Genomic DNA, 15,791 nt, shown 5'->3' with positions numbered 1-15,791 from the left:
GAATTACACAGCTTTACAGGTCTTGCTTGAAAAAAAAAAACACTTTTCTTGGATGTGCTTGCACTAATCTGGTGTTGAATAATTCATGAGACAGTTCATTGTATGGTCCGCTTGTATATTTATACATAGCTATCACATACGGTATCCCCTTAACCACCCCTTTGACAGTTAGGTCAACCTTTCCTCATAACTGAGACTTGGGGTTTTAAAGAAGAAAACACCATTTTTGTGGGGGGGGAAACTAAAATTTTTGAGGTTTATTATACCCCGAGGCTGTCTGAATCAAAAAAAAAAAACTCCATCTCAAACCAGCTGAGGTCATGTAGAAGTCAATGGTAGTTGTGCCTTATACAATTGGAAGGTATCAATAATCAGGATAATTTCTGATTTTCAGGCGATAATCCGAAAAAAATCTTAGCTTTTGGGCGTCAAATCTGATAAAAACATACGATTCAGATTTTTTCTCATAATTTTATCTATATTTTATTTATAGTCTTTTCCCACACCATATTTTTTTTTAGTTAATTTTTTTGATAAACATGATAAAATTCTGAATGGGAGGACTCTAGTAAATAACCCCCCTTGCTGTATTACATCTCAAACATAATTTTAGGGGGGTAAATAGGTATTTACAACGGTAGAGGAATCAATTTTTTGGATTAGAAATAGTGTTAATATTAGTGATTTCATTTGATGTAAATACAAGCTCCTTTACAGATTTACAGATACAGTGAATATGTTGTTAAAATGACAAAACAGAGAAAAAAGAAAACACAGCAGCATAGGGGAAAGATTGGCAGTGTATTTTATAGAAGTCAATGGCAGTTGTCCATTTACAATAGGAAGATATCATAATCGGTACTTGGTTTCGTACAATGATCCGAACAATTTGTGGTTTTGGATGATAATCCGAAAAGATAGGGATTTTTCGGGGCATGAAATCCAAAAAAATTACAAGGTTCTTATTTTTCCATGATATTTCCTGCACAAGATTTTTGTTCGGGTAAATTTATTCATAAATACAGTAAAAATGTGCACGGCGTTTGGTCGATGTGGTTTTAAGAAAACAGTGAGAGATTTTTCGATTTTAGTAAATAACCCCCCTAAATGTGTATAATTCATATGACACTACATTCATCAGCTAAGAGATGAGAAATTAACTAAAATGTTTGGTGATAAAGCATGTGTTCTGTTATACTGGCCTGTAAATGACATAGGGAATCTCTTGGTACATTAGTACAAGGCACAGCCACACCTGAGAGTCACTTGATGGCAGACTTAGGGGAGGGTATTGTAAGTAATATATCAGTGTTTGCAGATGACAGAAACTATGCAACCCAATTCATTCCATTCAGGGTGTGGCATTTTTGCATCAGGATCTAGACAAACTGGCACTCTGCAAGGCTAAGTGGCAGATGAAATTCAATGTCGACCAAAAATTAGGAGACAGCACCTTCAAGGAATGTCAATTTTAGAAGCCTTTATTAGCATTACATGGTTTTGATCTGAAAAAAAATACAAAAAATACAATGCTTCAAGCCAATATTCAGCCCTTTATCAAGTTACAGATTTACAAGTTGTAAAACTTTTTACATTTTGAAATAGCACCATCTTGTGGAATTCTATCCCTAAATCAGTCATACTGCAGATACATTCAATCGCTTTAATAAGGGGTTGGAAGGAAATACAAGATTATTTAAATATCTCTTAGTACAAGTTGAACCAAGAACTGGCCTGCTTGCCACCTTGGAGTCAGGAATTCATTTCCCCTTTCTGAATCTGAGGCTTGATCAATTAGCAGTTAGACATTTTTATTTGTCTATAGGTTTGTAGGTTTCATATATATATAAAAGGTTGCTCATCAGTGATCCAGGTGCAGATTCTGAACTGTTACAATCTGTTACATTTAGTTGATACATTTCTCAGCAATATCAATGGAATATTAGCAACTAATATATAAGTTATAGTAGTTAATACTCAGGAATTCTGCTGAGCAGGGCCAAAGATAAAGAATGTAGCAATTAAATGAATCAATTTAGAATAGTTACAGAGTCAACGACCCCTCCACCCCCACCCTGAGCTGCTTTAGAAAGACACGAAGGTGAAAAATTAAACATTACCATTCAATATTAGGAAAAACTGTCACAAATAAAAAAGTAATTGGTAAAAGTCTTCACCAGAAAGTATTTCTGCTGAACTACCTGAAAATAATTGAACTGAAAAAAGTTTTTAAAGGTGAACACCCCCTATATCTTTGCTGCTCAGATTGCCAATTTGTCCATTCAGTGATAGTCTGAACAGTTACAATCAGGGATGCAAAGGAAACAATACACACTTCTTATGTCTCCTGTTCAGAAACAAATTCATCCACAAATTGCCTTGCAGTATATAGTTTCAGGCCATACCTCTAAATCCTTGTGTGAAACCGTAATTATGAAGTGATTTTTGTTTACTGAATCTATGAGGTATTTGCTCTGTTGTACTTCCCATGGTATTGTTATATTTAGAAGAATTGAGGTGTGATGAGTCTTCAGTGTCACTGCTGGTGGTCCAATTGTTGCTGGAAGGAAATGGAAAAAAGCCAAGAAGGAAATATTCAGGTTAGAACTGCCTTTACTTTATTTTTTAGTATGAACAAGTGAGACATTTAAAGTAATTATCATTCCATGACTTTTAATTTCTATGTAGTGATGACCAGTTGTATATTACCAGTTGTCATATTTTTAAATTTAAAATAAATACCTTACCATTTCTTTTTTTTGTTAAGCATTTTTATTTCTGTTAAATGCTTCAGTGATGTCAATGAGTTTTCCAAATCAGCATTTTGTACGTCACTTTGGTAAAAAATGAAATGTTTCATAATACAGGTATGCAACCTATTATCCAGAATGTTTGGTAGCTGGGGGTTTTCAGATAACTGATATTTCCGTAATTTGGATCTTCATACTGTACCTTATGTCTACTAGAAAATCATATACAAATTAAATAATCCCAGTAGTCTGGTTTTGCGTTCAGTAAGGATTAATTGTTTCTTAGTTTGGATCAAGTACAAGGTAGTGTTTTATTACTAAAAAGTAAAAGGAAATCATTTTAAAAAAATTGGATTATTTGGATAAAATGGAGTCTATTGGAAATGGCCTTTCCGTAATTTGGAGCTTTCTGAATAATGGGTTTCCAAATAACAGATCTGATATGTGTAGTAGTAGTAATAAAACATTTTAGAAAAGAATTTATTATTTAAAAAGCCCCACATATCCCAAGCATGTCAATACCAAATATAAATAGTTTTATGTAGGTTTCTGACTTATAGGTACAACAATACACTACCAAATTTTCAAAGCACCATTCCAGAATGTTATGGACCCTGTCGGTCTGGCATAGTCCACCTTTATGTCAAGTATGTACAATATATATAACTTGTTCCCAATAACATCCCTGATCACAATATAGTAAAGATCAGCTCCAAGCTTATGCCATTTTTTACCTTAAAGGGTATCTGTTATGATATATTTCCCCCCACCAAAGATGTAGGCTAATAGAGCCAGTGGTGGGGGCATTTTTTTTAAAACTGTTAACCCTAACCGGAATGTGGGCTCTATTAGTCTGCACCAAAAATATTATAGGGCAACAGGCGCCCTTTAAAAGGGCAGATGTGCACAGCCCTCTGTTAAACCACTTGCTCATTTGTGGCAAACTGGAACTATTAATGTGGCAGAAGGGGCTGATGAGGGGGACTATATAGCCTTCCCTGCAACCCCTCATAGTCTTAAATGTCAGTGCTAAAGAGTGCAGATATGCTTACTAGCAGTTGAGGCTGGTACCTTTATCAAGTGTGCAGTCAAAATCTGCTTTATCCAGCCTCCCATATCTTTTATACAGATAATTTCACATGCAAAATGGACAATGATGGGAGCTAAATGGGGACTACCTGCTCTTTTTCACTTGAGGCTGGTGCATACACACTGTTTGCCAATGCATGCCCTTAGTACATGTGACATTGTGAAATCTAATTAGGAAGTAAAGAGAGTAAAGATTTGGATAAACAACCCCCTGCAGCAGAAATATTATAAGAAATGTGTTGGAAAAGGATGATGAATATTATCTATTTTCACCAGTGGTAAACTGGTAAACAGTTTGAACTCCAGGGAAAACTGTTTATTGCTGCAGCAAGCAAGGCTATGTTTATTTGCCAGTATTGGAAAAATTGGATAAATACAGTAGGTCCCTGGAGTGAATAGGAGAGAGCAGGATGGGTCCTCCATTCCATACTACATTTAGGGTTTTGTAGCTGCCCAGCTAGAGGTAGCTGTCTGATTAGGCTGCAGGTGAGCTGCAGATAAGAGGTGTGGGATTACATCTCAGTGTCCCTGGATGCCTCCTTGTGCTGGAAGAGGGTGTGAGTTTTCTGGAAGACCACTTTGAGAGGCCCTGGACACCTCTGTATACTGGAGGGAGGTGTTGTGCTGCCAGCAGCAAGTGAATGAGTATCCCTGGAGGGGAAGTAGAGAGGTTTAGAGAGAATTTAATTGAGAACAGGAGTCGCTCTCAGATGGGGAGAACCTCAGAGAGGGGAAAAAGTTTAAATGCATGATGCCAAAAGCTAAAGAACTGTATGCCAATGAATTAATGTTGAGAAAAGCCTTTTGAAATAAACCTGTGTTTCTGTGTCCCTGTCTTTTGCTCCTGATCCTCTGCTAAACCTGCCCATCATTGATAATTCCTCCAAAAACTACATGTGTAAGCAGCCAGCTTGTCACAATATATAATCAGATTTTTGTTTAGATAATATATGTAAAGATTAATAATTGCTTATATTATATTACATTGGAAATATTGGCAAGATGAGATAATTTACAATACTTTGTATAAAGGCATTTACTTGGGCTGACCCTTCTGGATTAGTGAATTTGGCCAGAGGAAGTTCATTTACAATATCAGTATCCAGGAGAAAAATGCTATACAGACTTTGAAAAACCAACAAAGACCTATTAAAGGAAAACTATACCCCCAAAATGAATACTTAAGCAACAGATAGTTTATATCAAATTGAATGACATATTAAAGAATCTTACCAAACTGGAATATATATTTACATAAATATTGCCCTTTTACATCTCTTGCCTTAAACCACCATTTCGTTACTCTATCTGTGCTGCCTCAGAGATCACCTGACCAGAAATACTACAACACTAACTGTAACAGGAAGAAGTGAGGAAGCAAAAGGCAGAATTCTGTCTGTTAATTGGCTCATGTGACCTTACATGTGGTTTGTATGTGTGCACAGTGAATCTTACGATCTCAGGGGGCGGCCCTTATTTTTTAAAATGGCAATTTTCTATTTATGATTACCCAATGGCACATACTACTAGAAAAGTATATAATTATGATAATGGTTCATTTACATGAAGCAGGGTTTTACACATGAGCTGTTTTACTCAGTATCTTTTAATAGAGACCTACATTGTTTGGGGGGTATAGTTTTCCTTTAAGTAAACCAACTGATAAAGGGGGTGCTGTGGTAATAATTGACACCTGAGATTACACAAATAAAAAGTCAAAAGTCAACTGTCTAACAAAAGGCTGAAAGAGGACCCAACTCATATATATATAGAAGGGAACTTAAGTCATCTCTGATGGGTAGAAGGCATCCTGAAGCCAAATGTCAGAAAAACACCAAGCTTTATAACATCCCACGTGAAGATTGCATTGCATTGGGTTTGATTGGGAATCAAAATGGCACCCCAGTATGCCAATCTGTTTATGAATCCATTAGAGGAAATTTTTTGGCTTCCAGACCTTTGACCTATTTACGGTATATATAGGGGCAATCCAGGGGCATAAGCGTCGGAGCAGGTTAAAGGGGGCCACATTGAATGCAATAGTGTTCTCTGTAATAGAGGAGCTTAAAACCCAGAAATGTAGCTCTTAAAGTTACAAGAGATGGCTTTTTGCCTTAACTTGCCTCATGGCAGCGGCCCTTGGTATATAGATGACATACTTATCATATGGACAGCATGAGAAAAATAGCTATTGGCATTCCACCAAAAATGTAACCAATTTTACTCCACTGCCACTTAATCTTAATCATTCTTATTCACACATCAATTTCCTGGATACCATCAGTTATCACCGGCATAAGATCAAGACCAAAGCATGTGATACACCAGTGGGGCAACACTTATGCTTCAGGACATGAAGATCTTAACTCTAAAAGGGAACTTAACTCTAAACAGGGGTTTTTAGTTACAAAATTATGATCATAACATTGGTAAGCCGCCATACCACATCAAGGTGGCCATATGGCGGTCCCTAACAATTTACCTCCGGTATTGGCTGGCACCTCCCTGCATGGTAGCATTTCTTGGGATAATTGTCTCCTGACCTGGGTATTGGTTTCAGTTAAATGGCAGGCAGGTGCCAACCTTTGAATACTATGACCGGAGGTAAATTGTCAGGGACCGCCATATGGGTTTACCTTGACGTGGTATGGCCAATTTTATGATCATAATTTTGTAACTAAAAACCCCTGTTTCTGTATATACACATGCACTAGCATAGATAATGGATTACTTATGAGACGGGGACCAGGAAATGTGCATTCATCAATCCCCCCCCCCCTTCTTTTTCTCTATGTTTTAGTTAATTTGGCCAGATCAGTAGCACTTCCACTGTATTTAAATATATTTTTACTTAGCCTTGGAGTGCTCCCACAACTCTCCTTTTTTTGCACCATGTACACTTTTCATTGATCTAACAGTATATATGCTGTGCCTTTCCAGCATTCATTTGGAAAGTAATACAGATGTGTTTTTCACCTAAAAACGGTTTATTTTTGCAGCGTGACTAATGGATCAGGTATTGTAACCACTAATTACACTGATGGATCAGTTATTTTATAGTTTCATTGTTTTGCACAATTTTTGTGTTTTTTTTTAAATTTTATCCCTGCATTATTGCCCCTTATGTGTTTTTTTTAGCATAGTTTTACTAGGGATGCACCAAATCCACTATTTTGGATTTGGCCGAACCCCCGAATCCTTCACGAAAGATTCAGCCGAATACCGAACCGAATCCTAATTTGAATATGCTAATTAGGGGTGGTAAGGGGAAAACATTTTTTACTTCCTTGTTTTGTGACAAAAAGTCACGCGATTTCCCTCCCTGCGCCTAATTTGCATATGCAAATTAGGATTTGGATTCGGTTCGGCTGGGCAGAAGGATTAGGCCGAATCCGAATCCTGCTGAAAAAGGCTGAATTCTGGACAAATCCGAATCCTGTATTTGGAGCATCCCTACGTTTTACAATTTGATACTTTGGAATACAAAGGTGTCTTTTTGTTTGTTGAATTCATTAGACTATGTACCTTCCAAAAATATAGTTTTCTGTGGGTCTTTGTACAGTTAGGGGGTCTTGCGGTACATAATACACAGATTGCAAAAGCTGAGTTGGCAGGCAAGAAAATTCATATGCACTATTTTCATTCGGGGTCCATACATACCACATACTTTGATATCTTTATGCATACTGGCCATCAAACTGTTCAGTATACCCATGGTGTTCATATTTAGGGTGATTTTCCTTTGTACATAAAACATTGTGTGAGAGAATGCGGCAAATCACAACATTTTTACGAGATTTCTAGAAATGTCATAAAACTAAGCTTAGGAAGGATTTGCAGTTTGGTAGTTTGATGTAGAAATATGTCTTTACCCATGTTAGATTCTTTAGAATATGTACTTTCTAAAAATATATGGTTTTCTGGGGGTCTTTGTACAGTTAGGGGGTCCAGAGGCACATAATACACACTTAGGGAGCTCAGATTGCAAAAGCTGAGTTGTCAGGTGAGAATATTCATATGCACTATTTCATCTGGGGTCCACACATACCAAATACTTTGGTAAATCTATGCATCTATGCATATTGGTCATCAAATGATTTGCAGTTTGGTGTATAAAAGCATATTTACCCTTGTTGGATTAGTCAGAATGTGTACTTTCCAAAAATATATGGTTTTCTTTGCTTACTATATTTTGATATAGCTTTTTTTGCCCAATAATTCGGCATTTAACTGTTCAGTAAACCCCTGACAGGGTGATTTATCTTGACACCTAATGATATGTGTGAGATAAGATGCTGCAAAGTGGAAGGTGATTTTCTGAAATCGCTTCAAAAACACCAAAGTTAGGAAAGCTTTGTGGTTTGGTACTTTGGAGTAGAAATACATATTTACCCATTTTAGATTCTTGCTAATGTGTACTTTCCAAAAATATATGACTTTCTGGGGTTACCGCATTTTTTTGTAGCTTTACCCTACATAAAATGCAGTAAATGTGTTGCTTTTGAAGTAGCTGGAATGACAGAGGATGATTGAACATGTGGTATCTTCATTTTGGCACCCCTAGAGGCCACATACTTAGGTACACCTATGCACATTGGGAATCAAACCCTGTCCTTCATATTTAGGGTGAATTATCCCGATACCTAATCATATGTGGGAAATATGATGTTATAAATTGTAAGCTTTGAGGTGATTTTCTGAAATTTCTTAAAAACTTCCACATTTAGGAAAGGGTTGCAGTTTGGTACTTTGGAGTAGAAAGACATAGCTACCCATTTTGGATTCATGGAATGTGTACTTTCCAAATACATATGACTTTCACAAGTTAGTATACTTTTTGGGGTCCCTGGATGCCACATACTTAGGTAAAACTATGCACATTGGCCCCCAAACTTTAGTAGACCCATGGCCTTTATATTTATGGTGATTTATCTTGGTACCTAATGTTATGTTGGAGACAAGACAATGTAAACTGGAAGCTTTAAGGTCATTTTCCAAAAACAGACATACAGTATTTACAGAATGTGTCCTTTCCAAAAAAGTATAGATTTTTAGGGTCCAATCCAAATCCAAATCCAATGTTAGTGGAATTTTTGGCCTTGAAACCAGAAGTATTCATGTTTTTGGAGCAGCACTTTGGAAATGTGGTTGTGTCCTGCTGGGAGTTATACAAACCTATACAAATCTGAAATCTCCATAAAATTATACATATTTGGTATTGGCGTGTTCTGGAGATTTGGGTCTTTACAAAGCAGTTGTAATTCCATACATAAAATGAATAAATGTTTATATTATGGAATATATTATTTTTTTGTACATAAGCTTATAACTTATTAGAGAAATTGAATTACAACAAACTTCTAGCAATTTTAAAAGTGTAGGTTGTTCTGAAAAATGAAAAAAAAAAAAAATATATATATCGTTTTTCTGGGTAAACCTTAAGTCCCCTCAAGGAAAGGTCCCTAAGGGTAAGGCCAGACGAGGAGATTCGGGGAGATTTTGTCGCCTGGCGACTTATCGCCACGTCTTTTGCGCGACTATCTCTAACTGCCTCAGCGTCTTTTCCGCATAGGCTACAGCGCAAAATCGCCTGCGCTAATGCACATGCGGCGATGTGTTTTCAATAGTCGCCCAAAGTTGCCTCACTGAGGCAACTTTAGGAGACTATTGAAAACACATCGCCGCGTGTGCATTAGCGCAGGCGATTTTGCGCTGTAGCCTATGGGGAAAAGACGCTGAGGCAGTTCGGGGAGATAGTAGCGCAAAAGACGTGGCGATAAGTCGCCAGGCGACAAAATCTCCCCGAATCTCCTCGTCTGGCCTTACACTTAAGTGAAAGAGCACTAAATGTTTAAAAACTCTGCCAATAAAAATTTGCAAGTGACCAAATCAGCTGTCAGTGAAAGGGTTAAGTATAAAGATTCTGGCTATGCTGCCAGACTGGATTTCAATGTAACTAGCAGGAGAGTTTAGAAGTAGCAGTGCACGTGGATTATGATTCCTGGGCACTCTGCCAAACTCAGTTACACAGCAGCTGTGTGTAGCAACTTTTCTGCCAAAACAAAGCACCAGAGGGAAGATGAACATAGAACAAAGGTTGAGATAATAGCAAAGACTTTATACAGGCCAGGCCATACACAAGAGTTGTACCAAGGGGTAGGCAGGGAAGGAATCATATTTCAGGTTATGTTATGCACAGCAGATCACAAATACTAAACCCAAGGGTTTTAAAAGACAAAGTCAGGTAAGCCATGATTTAGAAACAAACTGGATTTATAAAACAACCTGACTTCCTCACACTGAGGAATCAACCTAGCTATAAAGCAAAAACCTGTTTGCTCAGATAATGAGCCAGTGGGGAAGGGAAGATAATTGCCTCCTCTGATTAGACAAGCCCGACAACATCATTAACCCCTATTCTGGCACAACCAAAATTCCTAAAAACTGCTCTGTTGCCTTTTCGCTTCCTTAAAGATTTCATATGCCGATGGAATGCATCATGTGCACCAACAGAGTGTAATGATAGTTAGCTCATAGATGAAGTGGTGACACAGGAAGTGTTGTGTTACACCGTGTTTTCTCACTGGTCGCAGTGAGTAATTATAAGTCTGCAGTCTAATGGCGAGGACACATGAAGCACATTGTATGCCTTCCTCAGCCTGTAGAGCCATCTTTTGTAATGACTATGAATATTTTCATTCATCCAGGTCATGGTATATCTAGTATATGTAAATCTAAAACAACTGGACTTGCTGAGTAATCATTGATTACTCAGCAAGTCCAGTTGTTTTAGACTTACCAGTTATTACAGTTTTGCTGATGAAGGTGAATTGCCCTTTAAGCTGTGAGTCTAACTTCTCCAAAGGGACCCTTTATCTTATATTGTTACGATTACTTATTTGCTTATCTCAAAATTGTTACAGTAGTATCTTATCTGCTGCTGTGGCTGTTCTGGGCTCTCTGCCAAAAGCCAATTAAAAAACTAAGTTTTCTGGCTGTTCAGTGCAGAGAAAATCAGGACTTTCCAGTACAAATGAGGGACTGCGGGTTGAGCTGTCAAAAGAGGGACTGTCCCTCGGGACAGTTGGGAGGTGTGTCATAGGATAGAACAACCAGGACCGGATTTACATAGCGGGCGGCCCTGGGACCGCTGTTGTTCGTCACCCCCGTCCCCTCCCTTTTATTGACTCAAATTTTCGTCATCAGGACCAGAGCAATGGACTGAACTTTGGTTAAGGGGATTTGTACATTTTAATATATCTCCAGAGACTGATATAATTGCAATACGTGTCATAAATCTGCCAAGTTTCATCTATCTATACAAGTTTGAATTGTCTTAAATGTAAAAGCTTAGGCTAATGTTAGATTCAAGGTGCAGGCACATCATTTTCTGATCCCAAGCCCAATGCAGTGAATCAAGTAAAGGGACGTCATTAGCTTTAAAGGAATTGTTCAGTATAAAAATAAAAACTGGGTAAATAGGCTGTGCAAAGTAAAACATTTTTCTAATATAGTTAGTTAGCCAAAAATGTAATCTGTAAAGGCTGGAGTGAACAGATGTCTAACATAATAGCCAGAACACTACTTCCTGCTTTGCATCGCTCTTGGTTTCCACTGATTGGTTACTAGGAAGTAACCAACTTGAGGGGGAGGGGCACATGGGTCATAACTGTTTGCTTTTGAATCTGAGCTGAATATTGAGGATCAATTGCAAACTCACTGAGCAGTTATGGCTCTTGTGGCCCCCACACCCTGCTGATTCTGCTGGATGATGTGAAACAAGAATGTGCATTGCATGTCACGTTTTTTAATGCTGCTTCTAATAATTCCAGTGAATTGACTGATGACATGTTTGTAATCTTGGAACATGCGGTATGGAAGACTTACTTATAAAATCAGACCCGTTTTGCAAATTTTCAGTGAAACAAAATGAGTCAGATTCGCCCATCACTACTGATGAAAGCAAGATTGTTTTTTTTGGGGTCTAGGGGCTGCAGACAGTTTGTCAGATGACCTCCAAACACTGAAAAATTTGCCAAATGCAATTATATCTATGGGCGACAAATTTTTTTTGATGCGCCACAATTTTTTTTCACCCATTTGAGTCTATGGGCTTCTTTTTCACTGCAAAATCTGCCCAAAATTTAGCTCATCGCTATCATCAGTCCACAAAATTTCTCTTTAGGCCAGTCAATGTGTTCTTTGGCAAACTGTAACCTCTTCAGCACATGTCTGTTTTTCAACAATGGGACTTTGCGGGGACTTCTTGCCGATAGCTTGGCTTCACATTGGCATCATTGGCTGAGGCGTCGCCATTTTGGCTATTCCTTTATCCATTCGAATTGTAGTTTTCCAATTTCTCCTAAGTCTTTCAGGTTTTGAGATAATTTTAGCTGAGCAGCCTATCATTTTCTGAACTCCTTTATATGTTTCCCCCTCTCCAATCAACTTTTCAATCAAAGTAAGCTGCTCTTCTGAACAATCTCTGAAACAACCCATTTTATTCAGATTTTCAAAGACAAATACACTGTAACCAGCATACACAACATTTGCTGCATTCCTTCCTTAAATAATGGCCGTAATTAACACTTGTTTTCTCACAGAATGAATGACCTCACTAAATGAACTCCACACTTTTATTTGGAAAAAGCTATTATTTTGAACACTGCTATTATTTGGAACAAGCATCAATTAATCATTCAATTACACAGAATCAGCAGCATGCATGTCATGACTGTTGGGTCTTTTCTATTACTCCACTACACCTACTAGTAAATTATTTGCCGTGTAGAAATAGAATTTCCACAAAAAACATTGATTGATCAGGTTAGTGATGTTGTACTGCTTTTATTCGTGTTAAAAGACAAACAAATCAAATCCGATGAAGAAAATAGATTTCATAAATACTGTATGTTCCTGCTCTTCATTCAAAACCTCACAACTTTACATTTCTCCTGCAGCAGAGAATGACGGTGTGGGTACAGAGGAAACTACAACATCTGTCACATTTCTTTATGCAGAGAAGTTTATGAAGAAGGCCTTCAATGCTAGTTCAAGATATAATTCTCTGCTAAGTAATGCAAATTTCAAAAGGAAATTCAGTATCCTCCTCTGTATGCTGGCAAATGCACAGAGTTTGTCAGGTAAAATGGGAAACCTAGAGTTAAATATATGATACAATTTGATTCAATGAGACCTGGTGAGATGAAGCATATGACTGGACTGTGAATTTAAATGGATATATCCTTTTTAGGAAGGACAGAGGGATTAAAAAGGGGAAGGAGTGTGTTTGTATGTAAAGCCTGATTTAAAGCCAAGCACTAAATAAATAACCATTGATGGCACTGGCAAGGGTGTGGAATCCCTCTGGGATTTTGACTGGTCAAAAGGTTACAAAGAAAATGATCATTGATGTATGCTATAAACCACCTCTTATAGGTGACAAGAATGAAGCCCATCTACTTTTACAAATAGAAGCAGCTTCACAACTAGGTCAAGTTATGATTATGGGTGACTTTAATTACCCTGACATTGACTGGGGTAATGGGGTTGCCAAGACAGAAAAAGCTAGTAGATTTGTAAATATATTGAATGACAACTTTTTATTCCAGCTCATTCAAGAACCTACTAGGAATAATTCTCTTTTGGATATTTAATTAATAATGCTGAACTCATCTGTAGCATTTGTGTGGGTGAGCATTTAGGGAATAGTGATCATAAGAGAGTAACTAAAAAACTCTAAATTTCAGACGTGCAAACTTTGACAGTATAAGAGCATCTCTGCAACATATTAAGTAAAATGCTTTTCACAGGGTTGAACAGGGTTAAAATGCTGCTTAATAAATATGCATGTCAGTATATTCCCCTTGTAAGCAAGGAACGTCGTTGCAAAGCAAAACCTTTTTGGTTCAATAGAAGTGTTGGTGTTGAGGTGGGTAAGAAAAGATGTGCTTTTAAGGCTTTCAAGTTAGCTGGGACAGCCAAAACATTTATAAGGTACAAGGAGGCTAAAATCGATATGGAAAAGGTTATTGCAGCAAGCAATAAAAATAATCCAAAATATTTTTTTAAATATATAAATAGTAAAAAAAATGAAGCAGGAATGGGTGGGACCCTTAATATCAGAACAGCTTAGATTCTGAACTGTTATTTTTCAAATGAGGAACCAGTTAATGAAGGTTTCCTTCTAAATAGTCCTAATTCTAGTAATACAACTAATGATGCATGGTTCACACATGAGGAAATTCAAAAGAGACCAGAACATGTTAAGATAAACAAAGGTCCGGGGCCGGATGGTATTCATCCCCATTAGCGAGCTTGCCAAACCTCTTCACTTTTCAGGATTCATTGAGGTCTGGCATTATCCAAAGAGACTGCAGAATTGCTACTGTGGTGCCGCTATTCAAAAAGGGATACCATTCTCAGCCTCAAAACTATAGGCCAGTTAGTCCGACATCAGTGGTAGGAAAGCTTTTCGAAGGGTTAATAAAGTATAAGATAGTGTACTCATAGAAAATCATAATACTATGAGTTTGTGCCAGCATAGTTTTATACGTAATAGATCTTGCCAGACTAACTTAATTTCTTTTAATGAGGGTGAGCAGGGACCTCGGTTCTGGGATGGCAGTGGATGTGATCTTCCACTTTGCTAAAAAATTTGATACACAGAAGGTTACTGGTTAAATTAAGGAATGTTGGCCTGGTACATAGTATTTGTATCTGGATAGAGAACTGGCTAAAAGATAGACTACAAAGAGTGGTGCTAAATGGAACATTTTATAATTGGACCAATGTTGTTAGCGGAGTTCTACTGAGCTCTGTATTTGGTCCTTTGCTTTTCAACTTGTTTATTAATGACCTGGAGGAAGGCATTGAAAGTACTGTTTCTATTTTTTCTGATGATACAAAATTGTGCAGAACTATAGGTTCCATGCAGGATGCTGCCACTTTGCAGAGTGATTTGACTAAGTTGAAAAACTGGGCAGCAATCTTTAAAATGAGGTTCAATATTGATAAATGCAAAATTATGCACTTTGGCAAAAATAATATAAATGCAAGTTATACACTAAATAGTGTGTTGGGAGTTTCCTTAACTGAGAAGGATCTAGGGATTTTTGTAGATAACAAGTTGTCTAATTCTGGGCAGTGTCATTCTGTGGCTACTAAAGCAAATAAAGTTCTGTCTTGCATAAAAAAGGGCATAAACTCAAGGGATGAAAACATAATTATGGCTCTTTATAGGTCCCTTGTAAGGCCTCATCTGGAGGATGCAGTGCAGTTTCTGGCTCCAGTCCTTAAAGGAAAATGAAACCCTTTACCACAAGATGTTACTACAGTAGGTTATAGGGAACCCTGTGTTATTCCTAATTGCTAACTTTATATTTCAAAATACCTTTTCATTTTCATCCAGTATAATTATCTGTGTTGAAGAAAGCAAGTTGCTTCGCGGGCCCCATTTTTTTCCCTTTACGTCATCAACATGGCCGCCATAATTACACTGCGGATGCCCAAAAGTCCCCTTCCCTTAAACTAGCGCATTGATTTTCTTCAGGCAGGACAAAAAGCAGGTAGAAGCTGGCACAAACACACCGATCAGCGCTTAAGGGGAACACATACAAATCGCTTGCCGATGTCTTGCCTGTATGTATGTCTTCCTGATTTTGGCCCGTGTCACCATAGCAAACACGCGACTATTGGTGCATGCTGAAGGCAGTGTGGGCATTGCAGGAATCAAAGTTTGCAAGTACTAGCTCAGAATCTTATGTTATGAGCATGCGCTGCTTACGGATTCTGTCTATATGCATGCTAAAAGTGAAGGTCATGTTGCAGGAGAGATGGATTCTCTGATATTTTTTCCATTATCTCCGTGTTTTTTTCAAAAGCATGCTGTTTAAACTGCTGAACGGATTGATATAAAGGAGAATCACTAGCACTGTGCATCACGCAATAGGT

General features: G+C 37.7%; 1 protein-coding gene across 1 annotated transcript in view; it reads right to left on the bottom strand.

Annotated features, from left to right (window-relative positions):
* Nucleotides 1–15,791, bottom strand: part of LOC121394094 (interferon alpha/beta receptor 1-like) — a 50,871-nt gene that overhangs the window by 23,679 nt on the left and 11,401 nt on the right. The window contains exon 4 of the mRNA XM_041564099.1: nt 2,406–2,560. Coding sequence (XP_041420033.1) covers nt 2,406–2,560 — 155 coding nt within the window. The remainder of the gene's footprint in view (nt 1–2,405; nt 2,561–15,791) is intronic.

This window comes from Xenopus laevis, chromosome 5S, assembly GCF_017654675.1.
Source record: "Xenopus laevis strain J_2021 chromosome 5S, Xenopus_laevis_v10.1, whole genome shotgun sequence".
Classification (NCBI taxonomy): Eukaryota; Metazoa; Chordata; class Amphibia; order Anura; family Pipidae; genus Xenopus; species Xenopus laevis.
The sequence above is the reverse complement of the archived record's forward strand: the minus strand, read 5'-3'. Positions and strand labels throughout refer to the sequence as shown.